The sequence below is a fragment of the Myxocyprinus asiaticus genome, chromosome 33 (genome assembly GCF_019703515.2).
Source record: "Myxocyprinus asiaticus isolate MX2 ecotype Aquarium Trade chromosome 33, UBuf_Myxa_2, whole genome shotgun sequence".
NCBI classification, from domain to species: domain Eukaryota; kingdom Metazoa; phylum Chordata; class Actinopteri; order Cypriniformes; family Catostomidae; genus Myxocyprinus; species Myxocyprinus asiaticus.
The window spans coordinates 9,650,579-9,669,728 of record NC_059376.1 but is presented as its reverse complement, the minus strand read 5'-3'; the positions used below and the strand labels follow the sequence as shown (position 1 = coordinate 9,669,728).

General features: G+C 43.2%; 1 protein-coding gene across 2 annotated transcripts in view; it reads left to right on the top strand.

The window, feature by feature from the left end:
- The window catches only part of LOC127423955 (protein dispatched homolog 3-like), an 84,536-nt gene that overhangs the window by 40,755 nt on the left and 24,631 nt on the right, over positions 1 to 19,150 (top strand). For both annotated transcript variants that reach the window (XM_051668673.1, XM_051668672.1), the window contains 3 exons: positions 923 to 1,062; positions 1,891 to 1,979; positions 2,219 to 2,383. In XM_051668673.1, coding sequence (XP_051524633.1) covers positions 923 to 1,062; positions 1,891 to 1,979; positions 2,219 to 2,383 — 394 coding nt within the window. The remainder of the gene's footprint in view (positions 1 to 922; positions 1,063 to 1,890; positions 1,980 to 2,218; positions 2,384 to 19,150) is intronic.

The following is a 19,150-nucleotide window of genomic DNA, read 5'->3' as shown; positions in this document are numbered from 1 at the left end:
CAAAAGAAGCAAAATTGAAGTTTTGGAGTGGTCTAGTCAAAGTCCAGACTTGAACCGAATTGAGATGCTCTGGCAGGACCTTTAATTGGCAGATCATGCTCGAAAACCCTCCAATGTGGCTGAACTAAAGCAGTTCTGCAAAGAAGAGTGGGCCAAAATTCCACCACAGCATTGTGAAAGACTTATCTCCAGTTATTGGAAGCGTTTGGTTGCAGTTGTTGCTGCTAAAGGTGGCACAACCAGCTATTAAGTTTAAGGGGGCAGTTCATTTTTCACATTGGTGATATAGGTGTTGGATAACTTTTTTGCTTCAATAAAAAAATATATATTTGTATTTTGTGTTTACTCAGGTAGCCTGAGTTTTTTGTTATGTCTCGTTTGAAGAAGAAATCAGGATGGGGGCAAATACTTTTCCACAGCACTTTTTATGTATATGTAATAAATAATATACTGTAGATATGTAAATGTCCACTTCAGTGACTGGTTAACCTGACATGGCCAACAGGAAAAACAAACACTTAAACAGTCACTTTGATTTAAGATGGTATGACAAAATAAGTCAAATGTCTGAGTGAACTGGCGGGTTCACAAGTGACCTGTTTGTGGTAGTCTACATCACTTTGAAGCTCAGGATCTAACATCAATCAAAGAATAAACACAATGAGCACAAATGATGAAATAAGCTGCAATAACATATAAAGCAGACAGTCAAATGATTCTTTATCTTTACAGATAACTATGTTATTCCACTAAGCTTTTGGACCCATGGGGTTTTTTAAGTTTCTGTCACCAACTCATGTTTTATTCAGTATTGGAGGAATGAGAATCACACTGACTAATTTTATTTAAAACATGCAAAGAAGTGTAAAAGTTCTGACAACATCTGATGCATGACCTTTAACTGTTTTGCATGTGTCATTAGATCCCAGCAGTTCATGATTTTGGTCTGTTCATGTCCCTCATTGTGAGCTGCTGCTGGCTTTGGGTGTCCTTTCTAATGCCTGCTGCTCTTTGCATCTGGACCCAATGTGGAGCTGCCCAGCACAATGCCTGTCCCAATTGGTAGAGTCTTCCTATAGGTTTTCTGGCCTATTTCAACATGATGTGGTGTCTCCTTTTGATGAATGTGCATAATTTTATCGTTGTATTGTTTATTCATTAAAGGGATAGTTTACCCAAAAATGAAAATTCTCTCATCATTTACTCCCCCTCATGCCATACCAGATCCCAGATGTGTGACTTTCTTTCTTCAGTAGAACACAAATGAAGATTTTAAGAAGAATATCTCAACTCTGTTGGTTCATTCAATGCAAGTGAATGGTGACCAGAACTTTGAAGATCCAAAAACCACATAAAGACTCCAGTGGTTAAATCCATATCTTCAGAAGCGATATGATAGGTGTGGGTGAGAAACAGATATATATTTAAGTCCTTTTTTACTATAAATCTCCACGTTCACGTTCACGTCCACATTCTTCTTCTTCAATTTTTTTGCCGATTCACATTCTTTGTGCATATCACCACCTACTGGTTGGGGCTGGTCAAAGGTGGACACTGATGGAAAAAAAGGACTTAAAAATTGATCTGCTTCTCACCCACACCTATCATATTGCTTCTGAAGATATGGATTAAAACACTGGAGTCGTATGGATTACTTTTATGGTGCTTTATGTGCTTTCTGGAGCTTCAAAGTTCTGGACACCATTCACTTGTATTGAATGGACCTACAGAGCTAAGATGTTCTTCTAAAAATCTTCATTTGTGTTCTGCAGAAGATAGAAAGTCATACACATCTGGGATGGCATGAGGGTGAGTAAATGATGAGAGAATTTTCATTTTTGGGTGAACTATCCCTTTAACACTAAGGTTTTCAAAACATACCTGTTACAGGTGGAACACCCTAACTAAACTGTCTGCCAGCCCCAGTCCTCTCTCAGATGAGGATGATGTTGCTCTCCTAACCGTAGAAATGGAACCAGGTAAGACAGACACATCCCTGACCCTTCACAGACGCTTGAGCAATCATACAAATATTCAGTGAGAATAGAATGTCTTGGAAAATGTGTACAAATTAAGTGATTTTTTCAGAATGGAGCCATGTGCTTAGAGTGAGGGGCTTTGTGATGTCTGCCAAAAAGTCGGATCAGAAGCGGAGATAGTTATTACTTTTGATAAGATTGTAACGACAAAAACATTTTGTTCCTCTGTTTTGGTCCAGGTCTGTGTGACTCAGAATCAGATACAGCCCTGCTGTCTCTCTCTGTAGAAACTCCCTTGGACGCGTCCACTGTGAGCGGTGTAGGGATTGTCAGTGCGCACCTTCAGAGGGCACTGAGACACTGGGTGGCGGAACCTGTAGTGAAGAAACGTAAAACTATTATAGGTGAGTACACTAACATCTTGATTAAAATAAACACATGGAGCTATCTCTAAAGACATGGGTTGTGTTTCAATGCCTAGACAGCATTTCTGAACTTCATTAGAATGTCTGATATGAATAATTCTTAGCTACTACAAGACTGGACTTATGATGCTCAAAAATGGTGTCATTCCAGAATTTTGAAAGATGTGATTAAGTGCTTTCACAAATATATTCATGTCCACAATTATAATAATTAACTCTTATGACACAGGGTCGGTGCCATGGGGGGGCACCAGGGGGCAGTGCCCCCTCAGCTAGACCACTGTACACACTCTGTCAAAATGTTGTATTTGAACCAATTTTTATAATTTAGTATCTTTTAAATGTGTTTTACTTTTTTTGCAAGCCTAAATATTCAACTCAATTGTAAAATAAATTAAATAAAGCAAATTAATCCTTAAACTATTTGTAGTGAGTAATTGAATATTTCAGGTGGAAGGTGGGGACAGGAGTTACACTGTCTGGCCAACTGACTGCTCTCTTCTTAATTAGAAATTGTTTTTTCTGCCAAACAATTCGGTAAGAGCTCAGAGTCTCAAAGGCTAAAAGAAGGAAATTACAGCAGTTTACTACCCTTTGCTGTTTTGTTAATGAATATATGTGAAGTTGTCTTAAACATTATTTAGTTTGATAAATGGATAGAATTTCATTCACTCAAACAAACAAAATTCCATCAAATTGAACTGATTAAGTTTTATAAAAATTACATTAATAACATTTAAATATACTGAGGTTTTATTAATTTAATTTTGTTCAAGATCACTCAATTAAATTTCATGGAATTTTGTTATGAAATTGAAATGCGTAAATCTGAAATATAGGCATGTTTTTGGAGTGTGCTCTCCAGAGGATCATTTGATTAGATATTTATTAAACAAAAAATTTGTAGATTTCACTTTTTGTTAATTTTGTGTATTTTTGGCATATTTTAAAGTGCTGACATGCCACAATTTCAGACACATGTACAGGCAAAGGATTAAGGCCGAAACATACTTCACGCAAGTACGCAAGCCAGACGTGAGCGTTTGGCCAACGCATTGCCAATGCATGGTCCCGTTGTACATACATTACATGCGCTTTTGTGTTGCTCTGGCGGTTACAAACCTCAGACCACAAGAGGGCAATAGATTTTTTAGACATGACCACGAAACCGGTGCTGCGTCCCAAACCAGGAAAATGCTGCCTTCAGAGACTGTATACGGAGGCAGGATGAAAATTATGTGCTTTTCAAACTGTTTGGAGACCAGTTCTTTAAGAGTTCCATTCATTCAAAACAGCTGTCAGTCAAGCCATTAACTGATTAGGCAGTTCATTTAAATGGCCTGGGAACAAAAAGTCGTATATATTTTTCAAAAAGATTCAACTCAAATTGCTGCCCGAGTCCACCATGACAGTTGTTGATTGAAAGAAGAAAATCCGTTCTAGCGCCCCTTGTGGCAATGCTGAGAATGCAGCACTGACACATTTCACAACGCAACGACACGTGACATCGAGTTTGTGTAGCAAGGTGTGTCTGTGTTCACGAACTTGCGTATAGTATATTTGGGCCTTAAAGAAGCATTTTCTGGCTGCAGCCTCTGCTTCACAACAGTAACATTTAATTCGTAAACAGGGTGCGTGTGCACGTTCATTCACAATTATCATAATACACGGCCATAGAAAAGCCATATAAGGAAAACTTCAGACTCGCTAGTAAATGAGAATAGGAAGCTTATAACATCTATGCGAACAGTAATAAAAGTTTTTTTTTTCAAATGGAATGCATTCACATCGTAAAATACTGATTTAGCAAACACTTGCATGTTCGTTCTAAAAAGAAAGTGAGGAACTTACAGTCATTGCATGCTTTTGCTGTCATCTGAGGTTCTATTGTCAATTAAACAGTCCAAGAGGTCAATAACAATGGTTTGAAATGAAGTTTTAGTGTAAAAAATTTTTCAGGAGAACGTCCACCACCATTAATCTTCTCTGGTTCAGTTGAGCACATCACCAGTGTCACTGGTAAAACTTCTCAGGTAAATCATGATGTAACAGTGATATTTCCCTTGCAACAGGAAAAACCTTTAAAGTGTGCAGACTTTTTCTTTTTGCTGGCGGGAGCAGGTGTAAATTTTGTTTGTACCAACTAACGTTTTGAAAATACGAAAACTTTCATGAATTTGAACATTTACATCAGAACGGCTTTACGAACGATTTACACAAAAATGTGTTCTGCTCGTGTTTCATGAATGAGGCCCATTGTTAATATAGTTTTTTTTTTTGCACCAAAACAGTCATAATTTAGTAATATATAATCATTTTCCACCCTGTCTCTGGCCCTTTTAAACTTCAATACAAACACCCACTGTTATGATTGGCTGACAACGAGCAGCCCCTCCAATACAGCCATATTTGATACGCAATCCGAAGAAAATGAACAAACTCTACAAGACCACAACATTTATAAAACTAAATTTCAGGATTAACATATAGCGCTCATCAACCACATTTCATCTGAATATATTAAACTGTTCACACAGCATCATAAACTATCAAACAGTCATGACATATGAAATATTCATGAATTAAATAGTTTAATTACGTTTTTGCAGTCGAATAGTGTTTTAACTACCCCACCTTTCAGGGAACTCAAGCTGCGTATGATTGCTACAGGACACCGTCCGAGTGTCATGTGGTCTGAAGCCCTTATGCAATCACGACAATTTATTGGTTGATGGCGCTTAAGTGACGCCCCTTAGGGAGCTACGTGACGGGCTCCATAAAGGCGCTCGCTTTTGCCATTGAGTCAGATTTTCTGTTCTTCAGTGCATTCATTTTCTAGGCCGTGTTTGTCTCTTGCCACTCACATCAAAGTGAGGATTATTTTTCTCCCTTTTGATTGGCAAACACGTAAGGACGTTGTTGACAGTGTAAATTTCAGACCAATTTCAATGTGTTTTTTCCAAACATTACAAGGGACAGACGAGGACAATGGCGCTTCGTCAAGGCTTGCAATTTCTTACCACAAGGCATTATCCCCAAATGTTCCAGTTCTACAGCCTCCAGATTGCACATGTATAAGGCAATGGAGGAGCGGCCTAAGCCTCTCTCTCACTCCCCTCCCTATTTGGAGCACTGCTCGCTGCAGAGGGGATCATGCATGGACTGATGAGCCTGGCCGCAGAACAAGGGGGCTGGAATAAGAGAATATTCCCCAACTGAGTGATGGCGAACCAACGTGCGGAGTGCTTTGTCGGTGCCATTATTCTCTTGGTATTCTATCGGGAGATGTGAGGTAATTTAACTCGTTATTTTTTTTCTTTTGCTCCTTTCATGGTTCACACAGGCGTTCTGGTGAGAGAAGAGACAGGCACTGCTGTCTCTGCTCAATTTTTCAATGGTGGCATGGATGTTGCTCTTTTCAGACAGCTGTTGGATCGACACACGATGGTTTTGCAGTCAAACCAAGTGCATCACGTTAAGGAATGCCTTTGAGTTCACCGGCTCCGTTTGGACTTTCCCTCGATTTCCCCCCCGCGCCTCACGCTGGGAAACAAGTTGGTCAAGGCAATGCTTTTGTTTGCGAGGGTGATAGACAAGAGACTTTGTGCCTTCTTCTACAAACTGAGGTTAGCAATCGCTCCCCCCCACATGTATCGCGTCTCACAAACAAGCTCTTAAGGGTTTGTATTGGCACCATCCAGAGGACCGTACTTCTGACCAGGCCGAAGCCCGCTAAAGTATTTATTGATGAAGCGGAGTTCACTATCGAGTCAAGTTTCTTCACATCTCGAGCACTTGAAATTGTGTCTGTCTCCCCCCCAGTGAATAACGCAAAAAAAAATTATGTTGAGAATTCTCAAGTACATTTTCTGTCTGGTGTGCAAAAGCACTTTGTCTCAAGTACTACACATTGTTCCCCAATTATATGCTGGGACCAGTTTAGTGTCTAATCGGTTTTTCATTACACCAATTTAGCTCAGTTTCCCTCATAATTTGCACTGGCGAACGAGCATTGAATATCTTCAGTTTGAGTTTTGCCTCTGCCTCCATGACCAAGGGTCTCAGGACACATGTAATATAACTCAATGTACAATAAAAATAGGTCTACACATGAGCCTGATGGGCTTGCTGTGTAACAAAGGGTGAGCCCCCATTCATTGAATGAAATTGGACTGCATAAATGTTCACTCTTGTACATGCCTCGAATGCCTGACAACCAGAATATGGTTCAGTTTCCCCCCGCAGCTTGCTCTGGGGAGCGAACATTAAAAAACCACTTCCCGAATTCAGCCATTGTCTCCATGACCAGTGGTCTTAAGACATGTATATCAGAATTCGATATTCATCAAGCACATGTGTACAACAAACACATTGTGAACGTAAGCACCACACGTTGCCCCACCCCCCACCCCCCATAAAGAATGCTGGGGCCATTGTGGCAAACCAGTTTTCTCTAATAAACATTCCCCCCAATGTTCACACACTCTTCCCCGTTCAAAATACCAGGGAAAATGTTTATTCTGTCAGCATCCCTGCTATAAATGCATTTCAGGGCGCTCATTATTTATGCCTGAATACAATAAAGGCAGAAATATTGTTAAATCCCATTCAACCAGCCACAGTAGTAGAGGCGCAAAGTAGATTCATCGATCTTAACCAACGATCCAATGTTATCGATACAATGCGTAAATATCGATATATACATTTTTTTAAGATGTACCTTTATTTTAAATCTCTAGTGTCAGCCATGTCTGTATGCATTTCTGTCAGGCGATGAAGCAAGCTTATTACATTCATTTGACTTTATGAGTGCTAAATATGCTTTTCATGTGGGACACAGATGTACGCAGTGTCTTTGAAGTCAAATTGCGCTCTGCTATCCGTGCGGCTTACACACGCGTCAACCATGCTTCCCGCGAAATGTGAGCTCCAGTGACAGGATCAGTGCGAGCACGTCAACCATGCACTCCTTAAAATGTGAGCTCTTGTGACAAATGCAGAGCAGCTCACATGCGCGATTAATTTGGGTCCTCCACTCTGCAAAGTTGAGGGCGCCCGGAAGGTGAGTGGCTCTCAGAGACTTCAAGGTCTGCTGACTCCAAAGGAGGAGGTGGCGGGCGAGTTGCACTATGTGACGCAAGCATACGCTGCCTTGGTAGTTTATGTACGCTATGGTTGCTGCGTTGTCAGTTCGGACCAACACATGCTTGCCCTGAATCAATGGCCGGAGCCTCCTCAAGTCCAGCGATACTGCCAGCAAATCTAAGCAGTTGATGTGCCAATGTTGGGTCCCCGTCCAGAGCCCCGACACTGCCTGCCCGTTGCACATGGCGCCCCAGCCTGAGTTCGAGGCATCTGTCGTGACCACGACGTGCCTTGAGACCTGCTGTAGGGGAACACCTGGTCCGACCAAGGGCTGAAAGTCTGATGGCACTGTGGCATGATGGTCACACACCGGGTGCCGTGGTGCCATGCCCACCTCGGGACTCGAGTCTGTAGCCAGTACTGAAGTGGTCTCATATGCATTAACCCGAGGGGGAGAACCGCTGCCGAGGATGCCATATGCCCCAGGAGCCTCTGAAATTTTTTCACTGGCACCGCTACCTTCTGCCTGAAAGTCTTCAGGCAGGTCAGCACTGACTGAGCACGTTCAGTTGTAAGACGTGCCCTGAGAGCGACTGAGTCCAACTCCATACCGAGCAAAGATATGCTCTGCACAGAGGAGAGTGCAACTTTTCTCCCAGTTGACCTGAAGCCCGAGTCGGTCGAGGTGCTGAAGCACAAGATCCCTGTGTGCACACAGTAGATCTCGTGAATGAGCTAGGATTAGCCAGTCGTTGAGATAATTGAGAATGCGTATGCCCTTCTCCCGTAGCGGGGCCAGGGCAGCCTCTGCGACCTTGGTAAAGACGCGAGGGGACAGGGATAGACTGAAGGGGAGGACCTTGTACTGGTATGCTCATCCCTTGAAAGCAAACCGAAGAAAGGGTCTGTGTCAAGGCAGGATCGATACGTGAAAGTACATGTCCTTCAGGTCGATGGCCGCGAACCAATCCTGATGTCGTACTGATGCCAGGATGCGCTTCTGCGTTAACATCCTGAACGGAAGCCTGTGTAAGGCCTTGTTCAGGGCACGCAGGTCCAAGAGTGGGCGTGACCCTCCCCCTCACTTGGGCACGATAAAATAAGGGCTGTAGAAGCCCTTGCGCATCTCGGCTACGGGGACGGGCTCTATTGCTCCCTTAGCCAGAAGGGTGGCAACTTCCGCCCGAAAGACAGAGGAACCCTCGTCCTGCACCGTAGTGGAGAGGACACCACTGAACCGGGGTGAGTGTCTGGCGAACTGGATCACGTAGCCGAGGCGAATCATCCAGATAAGCCAACGTGAGGGGCTGGAGAGCTCTAACCAGGCCTCCAGTCTCCGTGACAGCAGCACCAGGGGGACGACTGGACTTACCGTGCCCGGGCAGGGTAGTTTGCGGCAAGGCAGAGCAGGCGCCCCACCTGGAAGACAGCCCAGGGGGGACGTGCTGCTCCGCAAGCCAGCAACGGTGGCCGGTGACTGGGGTGGTTGAGTGGCCCCAGTGACCAGCACACTTACCTGTTCGCCGGCTGTCTCTCGACGGAGAACGAGGGAACAGGAAGTACTCTGATTGACCGGAAAGTCTACCAGCGCCTGGCTGTTGCGAGTGTGCTGGTCCAGGGAATGAGGAAACTACTCTTTTATTGACCATGTGGGTGCCGAGGCCCAGAGGCACTCGGCGATGTCATACTCACCACATGCTGGCCCAGGGGCAATGGTGGGGCTGGAGAGATGTCCCGGGCCAGATCGGTCAGGAGCGGTCGCCTCATCCCTGGGTGGGCCATGTCAGGACTGCCTCAAAGCCCATCTGGGGTTCTTGGGGGCCAGCTGACGGGCAGGTGGAGCCGACTTCCCACGGGAGGATCCTTTTCTCTGAGGCTGGTGTGCGGGCTCCGATGATACAGGAGCTGAGGCCGCCACCGCAGGGGAACAGCTCTGGCGAGAAGCAGACGGGGTGCAGGACCTTGGTGGCCTGAAGGTGGCCGGGTCATGCCATGGCAGGATGTGAATAATTGCCTTGGTCTGCTTTCTCACCATCGAGAACTGATGGGCAAAATCCTCGATGGTGTCGCCAAAAAGCCCCCCTTGGGAGATGGGCGCATCAAGAAAGTGGACTTTCTCGGCATCACGCATCTCTGCAAGGTTAAGCCACAGGTGCCGCTCTTGGACCACAAGCATGGACATCGTCTGCCCCAGGGCGCATGCCATGACCTTCGCCGCACGTAAGGCGAGGTCAGTCGAAGTGGGTCGGTCCTACCCTCGTGCAGGTCTTTTAGTGCCTTGGTCTGGTGGACCTGCAGGATGGCCATTGCATACAGGGCGGAAGCGGCCTGACCCACGGCCTTGTAAGTCTTCATCATTAAAGAGGAAGAGAACTTACAGGCCTTGGAAGGGATCCTTGGTCGGTCACGCCAGGTGGCTGCACCCTGCGGGCATAAATGCACCGCTACAGTGCACTATACCTGGGGAAGCTCGACATATCCCTTAGCCGCTCCGTCGTCGAGGGTAGTTAGAGTGAACTAGCCTGCGAAGCATGTACGGGCAGTAAAAGGTGCCTTCCACGACTTCGTTAGCTCCTCGTGCACTTCCAGGAAGAAAGGCACCGGAGCCCAGAAACCAATCATCCAGCCGCAAACGCTCAGGGCAGGGTGGAGGGTTCCACTTCAGCCAGATGTTCGCAGCCACCTGGGCAAGCACGGCTGCCATCTTAGCATCTCAAGATCGAACCCCTAGTGTCACTACATCAACACAACGACGAGTGAGTGACAGACAGGGAACCATGGATAGTTGGAAACAATTTATGGGTATGTAAGTACTTTGAATTGGATTAAACTGAAAAATAAGCTGTAATCAAACGATTGATGATCACTTGTGTGTGATGGGAGGGGTTTAATTTATATAACTGATTCTGTATACAAAGAAAAAGGGGCTAGAGGAGTAGAGGAGGAGATTCCACCTTCTCAAAGAGAATGTGGCTTTTACAGCCATTATTTTCTGGTCCCAAAAAAGATGGCGGCTTGCCTCCCATTCTGGATTAGAGACGATTGAATTTCACCCTAATGAAATGTCAATTCAGAATGCTGATGCAGTAAAAAATAATGTCACAAGTACAGCCGGGGACTGCTGCCAGGGCAACAGACTCTGTTTCTAGATGTGGAGCTGAACTTGCAGGCGATGCAGGCGCACCTGTCTCCAGCACGTGTTCTGTCATTATGCCAGTGTCTAGCAATGTTCAGAGTGGGACGGGTTCTCCCTGCGAGAACATTTCACAGACTTTTTGGGCTCATGATCGCGCCGTCTGCTGTAATTCCCCTGGGCATGTTACATGCGAGACCTTTTCAGTGATGGATGAACTCCACAAAGGGACTTCAACCACTGACACATGCGCTTTGTCCCTTCAGAGTGATGCGTGGGTGCTACCAAACTCTGCTGCCATGGAAACAGACGTGCCTTCTGATGTCGGGCATTCTGTTGAGACAGGTGTGTCACTGCAAAGTGATAATGACAGACGCTGTTCTCCCTGCAAGATCATTTCACAGGCTTTTGGGGCTCATGATCACAGTGTCTGCTGTCATTCTCCTGGGCATGTTGCATGCAAGACCTTTTCAGTGCTGGATGAACTCCACAAAGGGACTTCAACCACTGACACATGCGCTTTGTCCCTTCAGAGTGATGCGTGGGTGCTACCAAACTCTGCTGCCATGGAAACAGACTCGCCTTCTGATGTTGGGCATTCTGTTGGGACAGGTGTGTCGCTGCAAGGTGATAACTACAGACACCTACTCCATGGATTGGGGCGCTGTACACAGAGTCTGGACGGGCCAATGGCAATATTGGCACATAAAATGTGTGGAGATGCTTACAGTGCTGCTGGCATTAATGTTTTTCCTTCCAGAGATTCAGGACAGTCATGTTCTCATCCAGTCGGACAACAGGACAGTGGTGTCCTACATCAATTGCCAGAGACGGGTGTGCTCTTGTGCCATGCTAAGGCTTGCACGTCATATTCATCTGTGGGCACGGGACAATGTACCATCTCTACAAGCCATACATGTTCTGGGCCGGTTGAACTTGGGGGCGGATGTCCTGTCCAGACAGGATCTGACACCTGGAGAATGGACATCACACCCTCAGATTATGGAACAAATCTGGAGTAGGTTTGGCAGAGCAGAAGTGGACCGGTTCACTTTGAATGAGATATCGCACTGTCCCCTCTGGTTTTCGCTCTCGCCCCCGGCACAACTGGGCATCGATGCACTGGCGCATCAGTGGCTGAGAGCATGTATTTATGCATTTCCACTGATCATTCTGCTGCATGCAGGTCTGCAGAGGGTTCGAGAGAATTGGGTTCGGCTTCTGTTAGTGGCGCTGTATTGGCCACCTCAAGTATGGTTTTTGACTCTGGTCTCTCTCCTGGAGAAGACATCTTGGGAGATTCCAGTCTGAGTGAACATGTTGTCTCAGGCACGGGGCAGCATTTGGAACCCCTGGCCAGACTTGTGGAATTATGTGTGTGGCCACTTAACGGGGCGCTCGTTTGAATGATGGTTAACCCACACTGTGGTTGATATCATTCTAAATGCTACAGCTCTATCACCAAGTAGGTTATGTATTTTTGCTTCTTGGTGTACAGCGGGAAGTGAAAATCCAGTTCACTGCCCTGTCGGTATCCAGTTCACTGCCCTGTCGGTATAGTGCTGATATTTTTTCAGGAGTGTTCGGGGTCCGGGGTTGCCCCAGTGACGCTTAAAGTCTATATTGCCGCTATAGCTACTGAACATGCGCTTATCAATGGAGTCTCTATTGGCAGACATTCTCTTGTCTCTCTCTTTATGTGCAGGGTATGCAGACTTAGACCTTTCTGTCCCGTCCATGTTCCTTTATGGGATTTATCTGTCCGTTCGAGCCTTTGACAACAGTTACTGATACGTTTTTGACTCTCAAAATGGCACTGCTAGTGGCATTGGCATCGTTTAGGAGAGTCAGTGACTTGCATGGCCTGTCGGTCAATCCCTTGTGTATGGATTTTGAGCCAGGGTGTTCAAAAGTTGTTTTAAGACCTTGTTTGGGCTATTTTCCCAAAGTTATTTCTTTGTCATTTCACTCGCATACCATTATTTTTCAGACATTCTCTTCTCCCCCATTTGAGTCAGAGGAGCATGAAAGGTTACATATGCTTTGCCCAGTTTGGGCGCTGTGAGTTAATGTTGAGCTCAGCAAGCAAAGACGCTGACTACCACACCTGGAGTCTCAGATTCGAATCCAGGGCGTGCTGAGTGACTCCAGTCAGGCTTCCTAAGCAACCATTTGGCCCGGTTGTTAGGGTGGGTAGAGTCACGTTGGGTTAACCTCCTTGTGGCGCGTGGTGAGTTGTGCGTGGATGCCGCAGAGAATAGCGAGAATAGCCTCCACACGTGCTACATCTACATGGTAACGTGCTCAACAAGCCATGTGATAAGATGCACAGATTGACTATCTCAGACGCAGAGGCAATGGAGATTCGTCCTCCGCCACCCGGATTGAGGCGAGTCACTACGCCACCTTGAGCACCTTGAGCGCGCATCGGGAATTGGGCATAAAAAATAGGTAAACATTGAGGTTACAGTGAGGCACTTACAATGGAAGTGAATTGGGACAATGAAAGTGAATGTGGCCAATTTTTGGAGGGTTTAAACACAGAAAGCTTATAATTTTTTAAAGGCACTTGCATCAGTTCTTCTGTTAAAACTTGTGTATTATTTGAGCTGTAAAGTTGTTAAAATTTTTATTTTTACAGTCATTTTAGGGTTTTAGGGTTTGTTGACAACACCGTCATGGTAACAAATTTGTAAAATTGGCTATAACTTTACACAAAAAAGGTTAGTAAATTATTTTATCACACAAAAAATCATTTTTACATGCATATCCTTTATGTCTTGTGGCTATACTTTTGAAAAAGTGAGTAATTTAAAATTTTCGGATTAGCCACATTGACTTCCATTGTAAGTGCCTCACTGGAACCAAGATTTTTGCTTTTTTTTAAAGAAAAGGAGGGACGAGTGAAAATTAATTTTGTGGTAATCAATATTATGTGACAAATGCTGTCGATTGAGCTTAACTTGTTTTGAACCTGGACCATTCCTTTAAAACGCAGCACACATCACTGGAAGCACATCTAAATGATCAAAGATGTCCATATAGGTGCATGTTTCAAAAGACTAACAATTAAAATAGCACAGATGGCTGCAAAAACGATCCAGGATGCCTTCAAAACATCAAGAAACAGCGCAGATGAATGAAACTGAATGGAGGTCTCCTTTTAGAGTTATAACTTAACATTGCGTCTTTTAAAAGCAGTGTGACATGAATGATAACAGAACAAAACTGTTCATCTAGTGTAGAAAAACATTTAAATCCAGATAGGCACATGAAGGTGTCCTGTGTAAGTCTCCTTTAGATGAATCTCCCACGACAGGCCCATGTCTTTTCATTTCACCTGTGTAACTGAGCAGTGTAACTAGTGGGTGGGGCCAAGGGTGCAATGATGAAAAGTGGGCATTGATGTCTTGGTGAAGAGGCAGTCATATGCAGATGTTCCAGGATGTCCAAAAAAACTTTTGCAAATTGCAAAATCCAAGAACTGGACAGCAGAACATCAACTTACTCTAAAAAGCCATTGCATGTTTGGACCTTTATTTAAGCCTGTCCAAAGTAGTCAAGAGTACTGCAGATATGTTATGAAGTGCAACACAATCTTTAGTCAATTGGATTTGTAAATCCACCCAAGCTCTGAGGGTTTCTTGTTTCACAACAGCATATGTAAATGCAAATGCATATCCAAATAACCCGAACCCTTGCCTTCACCTAACCCTAACTTTAACATACTTTCATCTTCAGTGATTTCCTCTCTCATTTGAATTGGGGTTATTTGATGATGTAAGGGATTTTTATGACTTTTGCTCCACCCAATAAGAATGATCCATTGATTAATAAAGCTGGCTTTGCGGAGCCTGAAGCAGAGATTACCCTTTGAAGAGTATTATAGTGTAGTAGAGGGAGAGCACTGGCCCAAAGGTTCAGGGGTACAGCTTGAGAGTAATGGAGGGATAGGACTGGCCCAAAGTATCAAGGGACACAGCTTGAGTTTTTCTTCATTATGTATAAACCCTTTAACAGGGATCATTTTAATTGGAGGATGCCTAAACATGTATTGATTTCTTCAGTGCTTTTTATTAATTGTTGTGTAGTGTTTAAACACTGTTGTTAAATGCATGGACCTAATTTTAAAATAATTTACTATTGTCTTCTGTGACTTCAGTGATCCTTAACTTGTGATTTTGGTTATTCTGACAAATTAAATTTTTATGAGTTTTGTGCCACCCAATTGGTATGGCATATTGATAAATAGTTGCCTGTGAGGAGCTTGCACCAGAGATTACCCTTGTTGAGAATTATAGTGTAATAGAAGGATAGGACTAGCCTAAGTTATCAACTTTTAACATGAATTTCATAAACAAGTATAAAGACAGCATTATGGTTATTTAGTATTAAAGGGAGTACTTTTCTTAAACAAGATGTCTAAGCTGGGTCCAGACATTTGGGATGTGTAATTAAATTGTTTATTCACAAACAGCTGCACTTTGCAGGATTTTGTTTCTTGTTTATTTACCTCAGTTATTTTTCCTATGCACCTGCTAATAATTTATCAAGTGAGCAGTGATTTTTCTTCTTTTTTGATGTTTGCTCAATAATAATAAAAAAGGCATAAATGGTAAAATAAACATTTATCTGTTCTGTTTTCTCCAGTTAGCTTACAAGCTAATTGGTTAGCCTATTAGCTTAGCATACCGCTTGCTTCGTTTCCACTTCATTTCTCCTCACTGTCGCCACCTAGTGATACGGTGGTATGATTATTCAAGAACTTTTAATTTGCAGTATAATTAATGATTTTACAAACTTTTCACGTTTAAAATCTTTGTGGTTATGGTTAGGTTTAGAGATATGGATAGGTGTAGGGTTGCTGCGGGTCTCCAAATAGACAAAACAAACACAGTGTAGTTCCAAGACTTCAGGATTTCACTGGTTATTTGGAGGGAGCGTAACTTGTAGTGGGTGTGCCTTGTAGTAATCTTGCAGGATGCAGACAGACCCTTCTCGCCAATGCACTCACTTTGGAAAAGCTGTAATTAAAATGAAAGGCAGTTAGAGGGCACAGTTCTTCACAAAGGTGCACTCAGTAATTTTTTCCTTATTAAAAAGGTTTTACACCTAAATAAACGAATTGTAATTTTGAAATATATGTATGAAATCATAACCACTCACATGAGATTAAGACTTCAGTCATATCAGTAACCTTATAAAACCTGTTTTATTTTACATGGAGAGGGTCATGGAGGCTGCTATGTTAGGATCACATGACCAGTCAAATACTACTCGCTTAATCTCAGTATCCACCCTGTTATTTGACACTTTTACTCATGGATTAAATTAATCATGGCTGGCTGTGAATAGTTTATTTCTACAATGACATCTAAAAACTGTAAACTATTGATTTTGAATGATGCTGCATCCATGCCCCTAGATGCCAGTGTAAGTCCAAGAGGACACAAACACAAAAGTTACTGAGTGCACCTTTAAGGGTAACCTGTAGTTTTGGTAGGCAGGAAAAGTTGTTTAGCAGACCAAAAGAAGGAAATCCTCCTTTCTGGGAGTTGAAACCCAGTTTCCACATGAAAGACGGAGATACTGGCCACTCCACTAATAAGGAACTATTTTAGACTCAGCGCCCCAAGCAGAACAGCAACTTACAGTACGCCAACAGGCTTTCCAATGCGATAATGTTTTTGCATGTCACAGGCAATCACTTTACAGAAATGATTAACATGCAGGTCAAGGTATCTGAATAGTTGTTGATCAATTCAATTAAGAATTTAAATACTGGCATTCACTGTTTGTATCTGCAATAAGCTTGGTTTAGAAATATTTTATCACCTAGAATGTGCCGTTGACACCACTAATCTTTGTTTGGTCACTAATAATACTGGATGCAGTGCATCACACTATAACATGTTGCTAGCACATGCCTGGAAGGCTAAGTGCATGCAAAGCTACAATATTAGTTACTTACTGCTGAGAGGTGCCCATGAAAAAAATCCACATGATGGATCTCAACACAGACAGAAAATTCCAGGCAGTTCATAAATACTTTATACAAAGTACAAAATCTAAGACCTGATCTTCTATATACTGTCATCTTCAGTGCGGTTATTTGGTGTTGGAGTATAATTTTATGACTTTTTATGCTCCACCCATTTGGTCCACTGATAAAAAGCAAGCTGGAAGGACCCTGTACCAGAAATTTGAGCTTGTTAAACTTTATGGTGAAGTACAGTAAGCAGTGGCGGATTTAGGCATGGGCGACATGGGCAGCTTGATTCATGTGTCCTTCACAAAGACAAATCTGCCCGATTCCAGCCTTGCTGAAGCACCCCCAGATCATCACAGATCCTCTCAGAAGTCCTCTCCAGGTCTCCGTCTAACCATTAGATGACTAGGTAGAGGGTCGTGATGACCTGGGGGTGCTTCAGCAAGGCTGGAATCGGACAGATTCATCTTTGTAAATGACGCATGAATCAAGCCACGTACAAGGTTATCCTGGAAGAAAACTTGCTTCCTTCTGCTCTGACAATGTTCTCCAACTCTGAGGATTGGTTTTTCCAGCAGAACAATGCTCCATGCCACACAGCCAGGTCAATTAAGGTGTGGATGGAGGACCACCAGATCAAGACCCTGTCATGGCCAGCCCAATCTCCAGACCTGAACCCCATTGAAAAAATCTGGAATGTGATCAAGATGAAGATGGATGACCACAAGTCATCAAACAAAGTGGAGCTGCTTGAATTGTAGGAGTGGCATAAAGTCACCCAACAGCAATGTGAAAGACTGGTAGAGAGCATGCCAAGATGCATTAAAGCTGTGATTGGAAATCAGGGTTATTCCACCAAATATTGATTTCTGAACTCTTCCTAAGCTAAAACTTTAGTATTGTGTCGTTTAAAAATGAATTTTTAATTTGCATTATTCGAGGTCTGAAAACACTGCATCTTTTTTGTTAGTTTGGCCTGTTGTCATTTTCTGCAAATAAATGCTCTAAATGACAATATTATTATTTGGAATTTGGGAGAAATGTTGTCAGTAATTTATAGAATAAAACAAAAATGTTAATTGTACTCAAACACATACCTATAAATAGTAAATACAGAGAAACTGATCATTTTGCAGTGATCTCTTAATTTTTTATAGAGCTGTCTATATATATATATATATATATATATATATATATATATAAAACATATATAAAGTTGTGCTTCAAAGTTTGCATATCCTTGGAGAATTGGTAATATTTGTACCATTTTTAAAGAAAACATGAGTGAGCAGGAAAAACACATTTCTTTTATTTCTTATGGGATTCATATTCAACTGTAGGTTATAACAGAATGGCACAATCATAAAACAAAACATGGCAACAATAAAAAAAAATGAAATGACCCCTATTCAAAAGTCTGCATACCCTAAGTTCTTAATATTGTGTATTGCCCCCTTTAGCATCAATGACAGTGTGCAGTCTTTTGTAATAGATGTCTATGAGGCCCCAAATTCTTGCAGGTAGTATAGCTGTCCATTCGTCTTGGCAAATTGCCTCCAGGTCATGCAAAGTCTTTGGTCGTCTTGCATGAACTGCTCGTTTGAGATCTCCCCAGAGTGGCTCGATGATATTAAGGTCAGGAGACTGTGATGGCCACTCCAGAATCTTCACCTTTATCTGCTGCAACCACTGGAGGGTCAACTTGGCCTTGTGCTTAGGGTCACTGTCGTGCTGGAAAGTCCAAGAGCACCCCATGCGCAGCTTTCGTGCAGAAGAATGCAAATTGTCTGCCAGTATTTTCTGATAACATGCTGCATTCATCTTGCCATCAATTTTCACAAGATTCCCTGTGTCTTTAGAGCTCACATACCCCCAAAACATCAGTGAGCCACAACCATGCTTCACAGTGGGGATGGTATTCTTTTCACTATAGGTCTTGTTGACCCCTCTCCAAACATAGTGTTTATGGCTGTGACCATAAAGCTCTATTTTGGTCTCGTCACTCCAAATTACAGTGTGCCAGAAGCTGTGAGGCATGTCAAGGTGTTGTCGGGCATATTGTAACTGGGCTTTTTTGTGGCATTGGCGCAGTAAAGGCTTCTTTCTGGTAACTCGACCATGCAGCTCATTTTTGTTCAAGTATCGTCGTATTGTGCTCCTTGAAACAACCACACTGTCTTTTTCCAGAGCAGCCTGTATTTCTCCTGAGGTTACCTGTGGGTTTTTCTTTGTATCCCGAACAATTCTTCTGGCAGTTTTGGCTGAAATCTTTCTTGGTCTACCTGACCAGTGGCTTGGTATCAAGAGATCCCCGAATTTTCCACTTCTTAATAAATGATTGAACAGTACTGTCTGGCATTTTCAAGGCTTTGGATATCTTTTTATATCCTTTTCCATCTTTATAATGTTCCATTACCTTGTTATGCAGGTCTTTTGGTAAGTTCTTTTCTGCTCCCCATGGCTCAGTATCTAGCCTGCTCAGTGCATCCATGTGAGAGCTAACAAACTCATTGACTATTTATACACAGGCACTAATTGC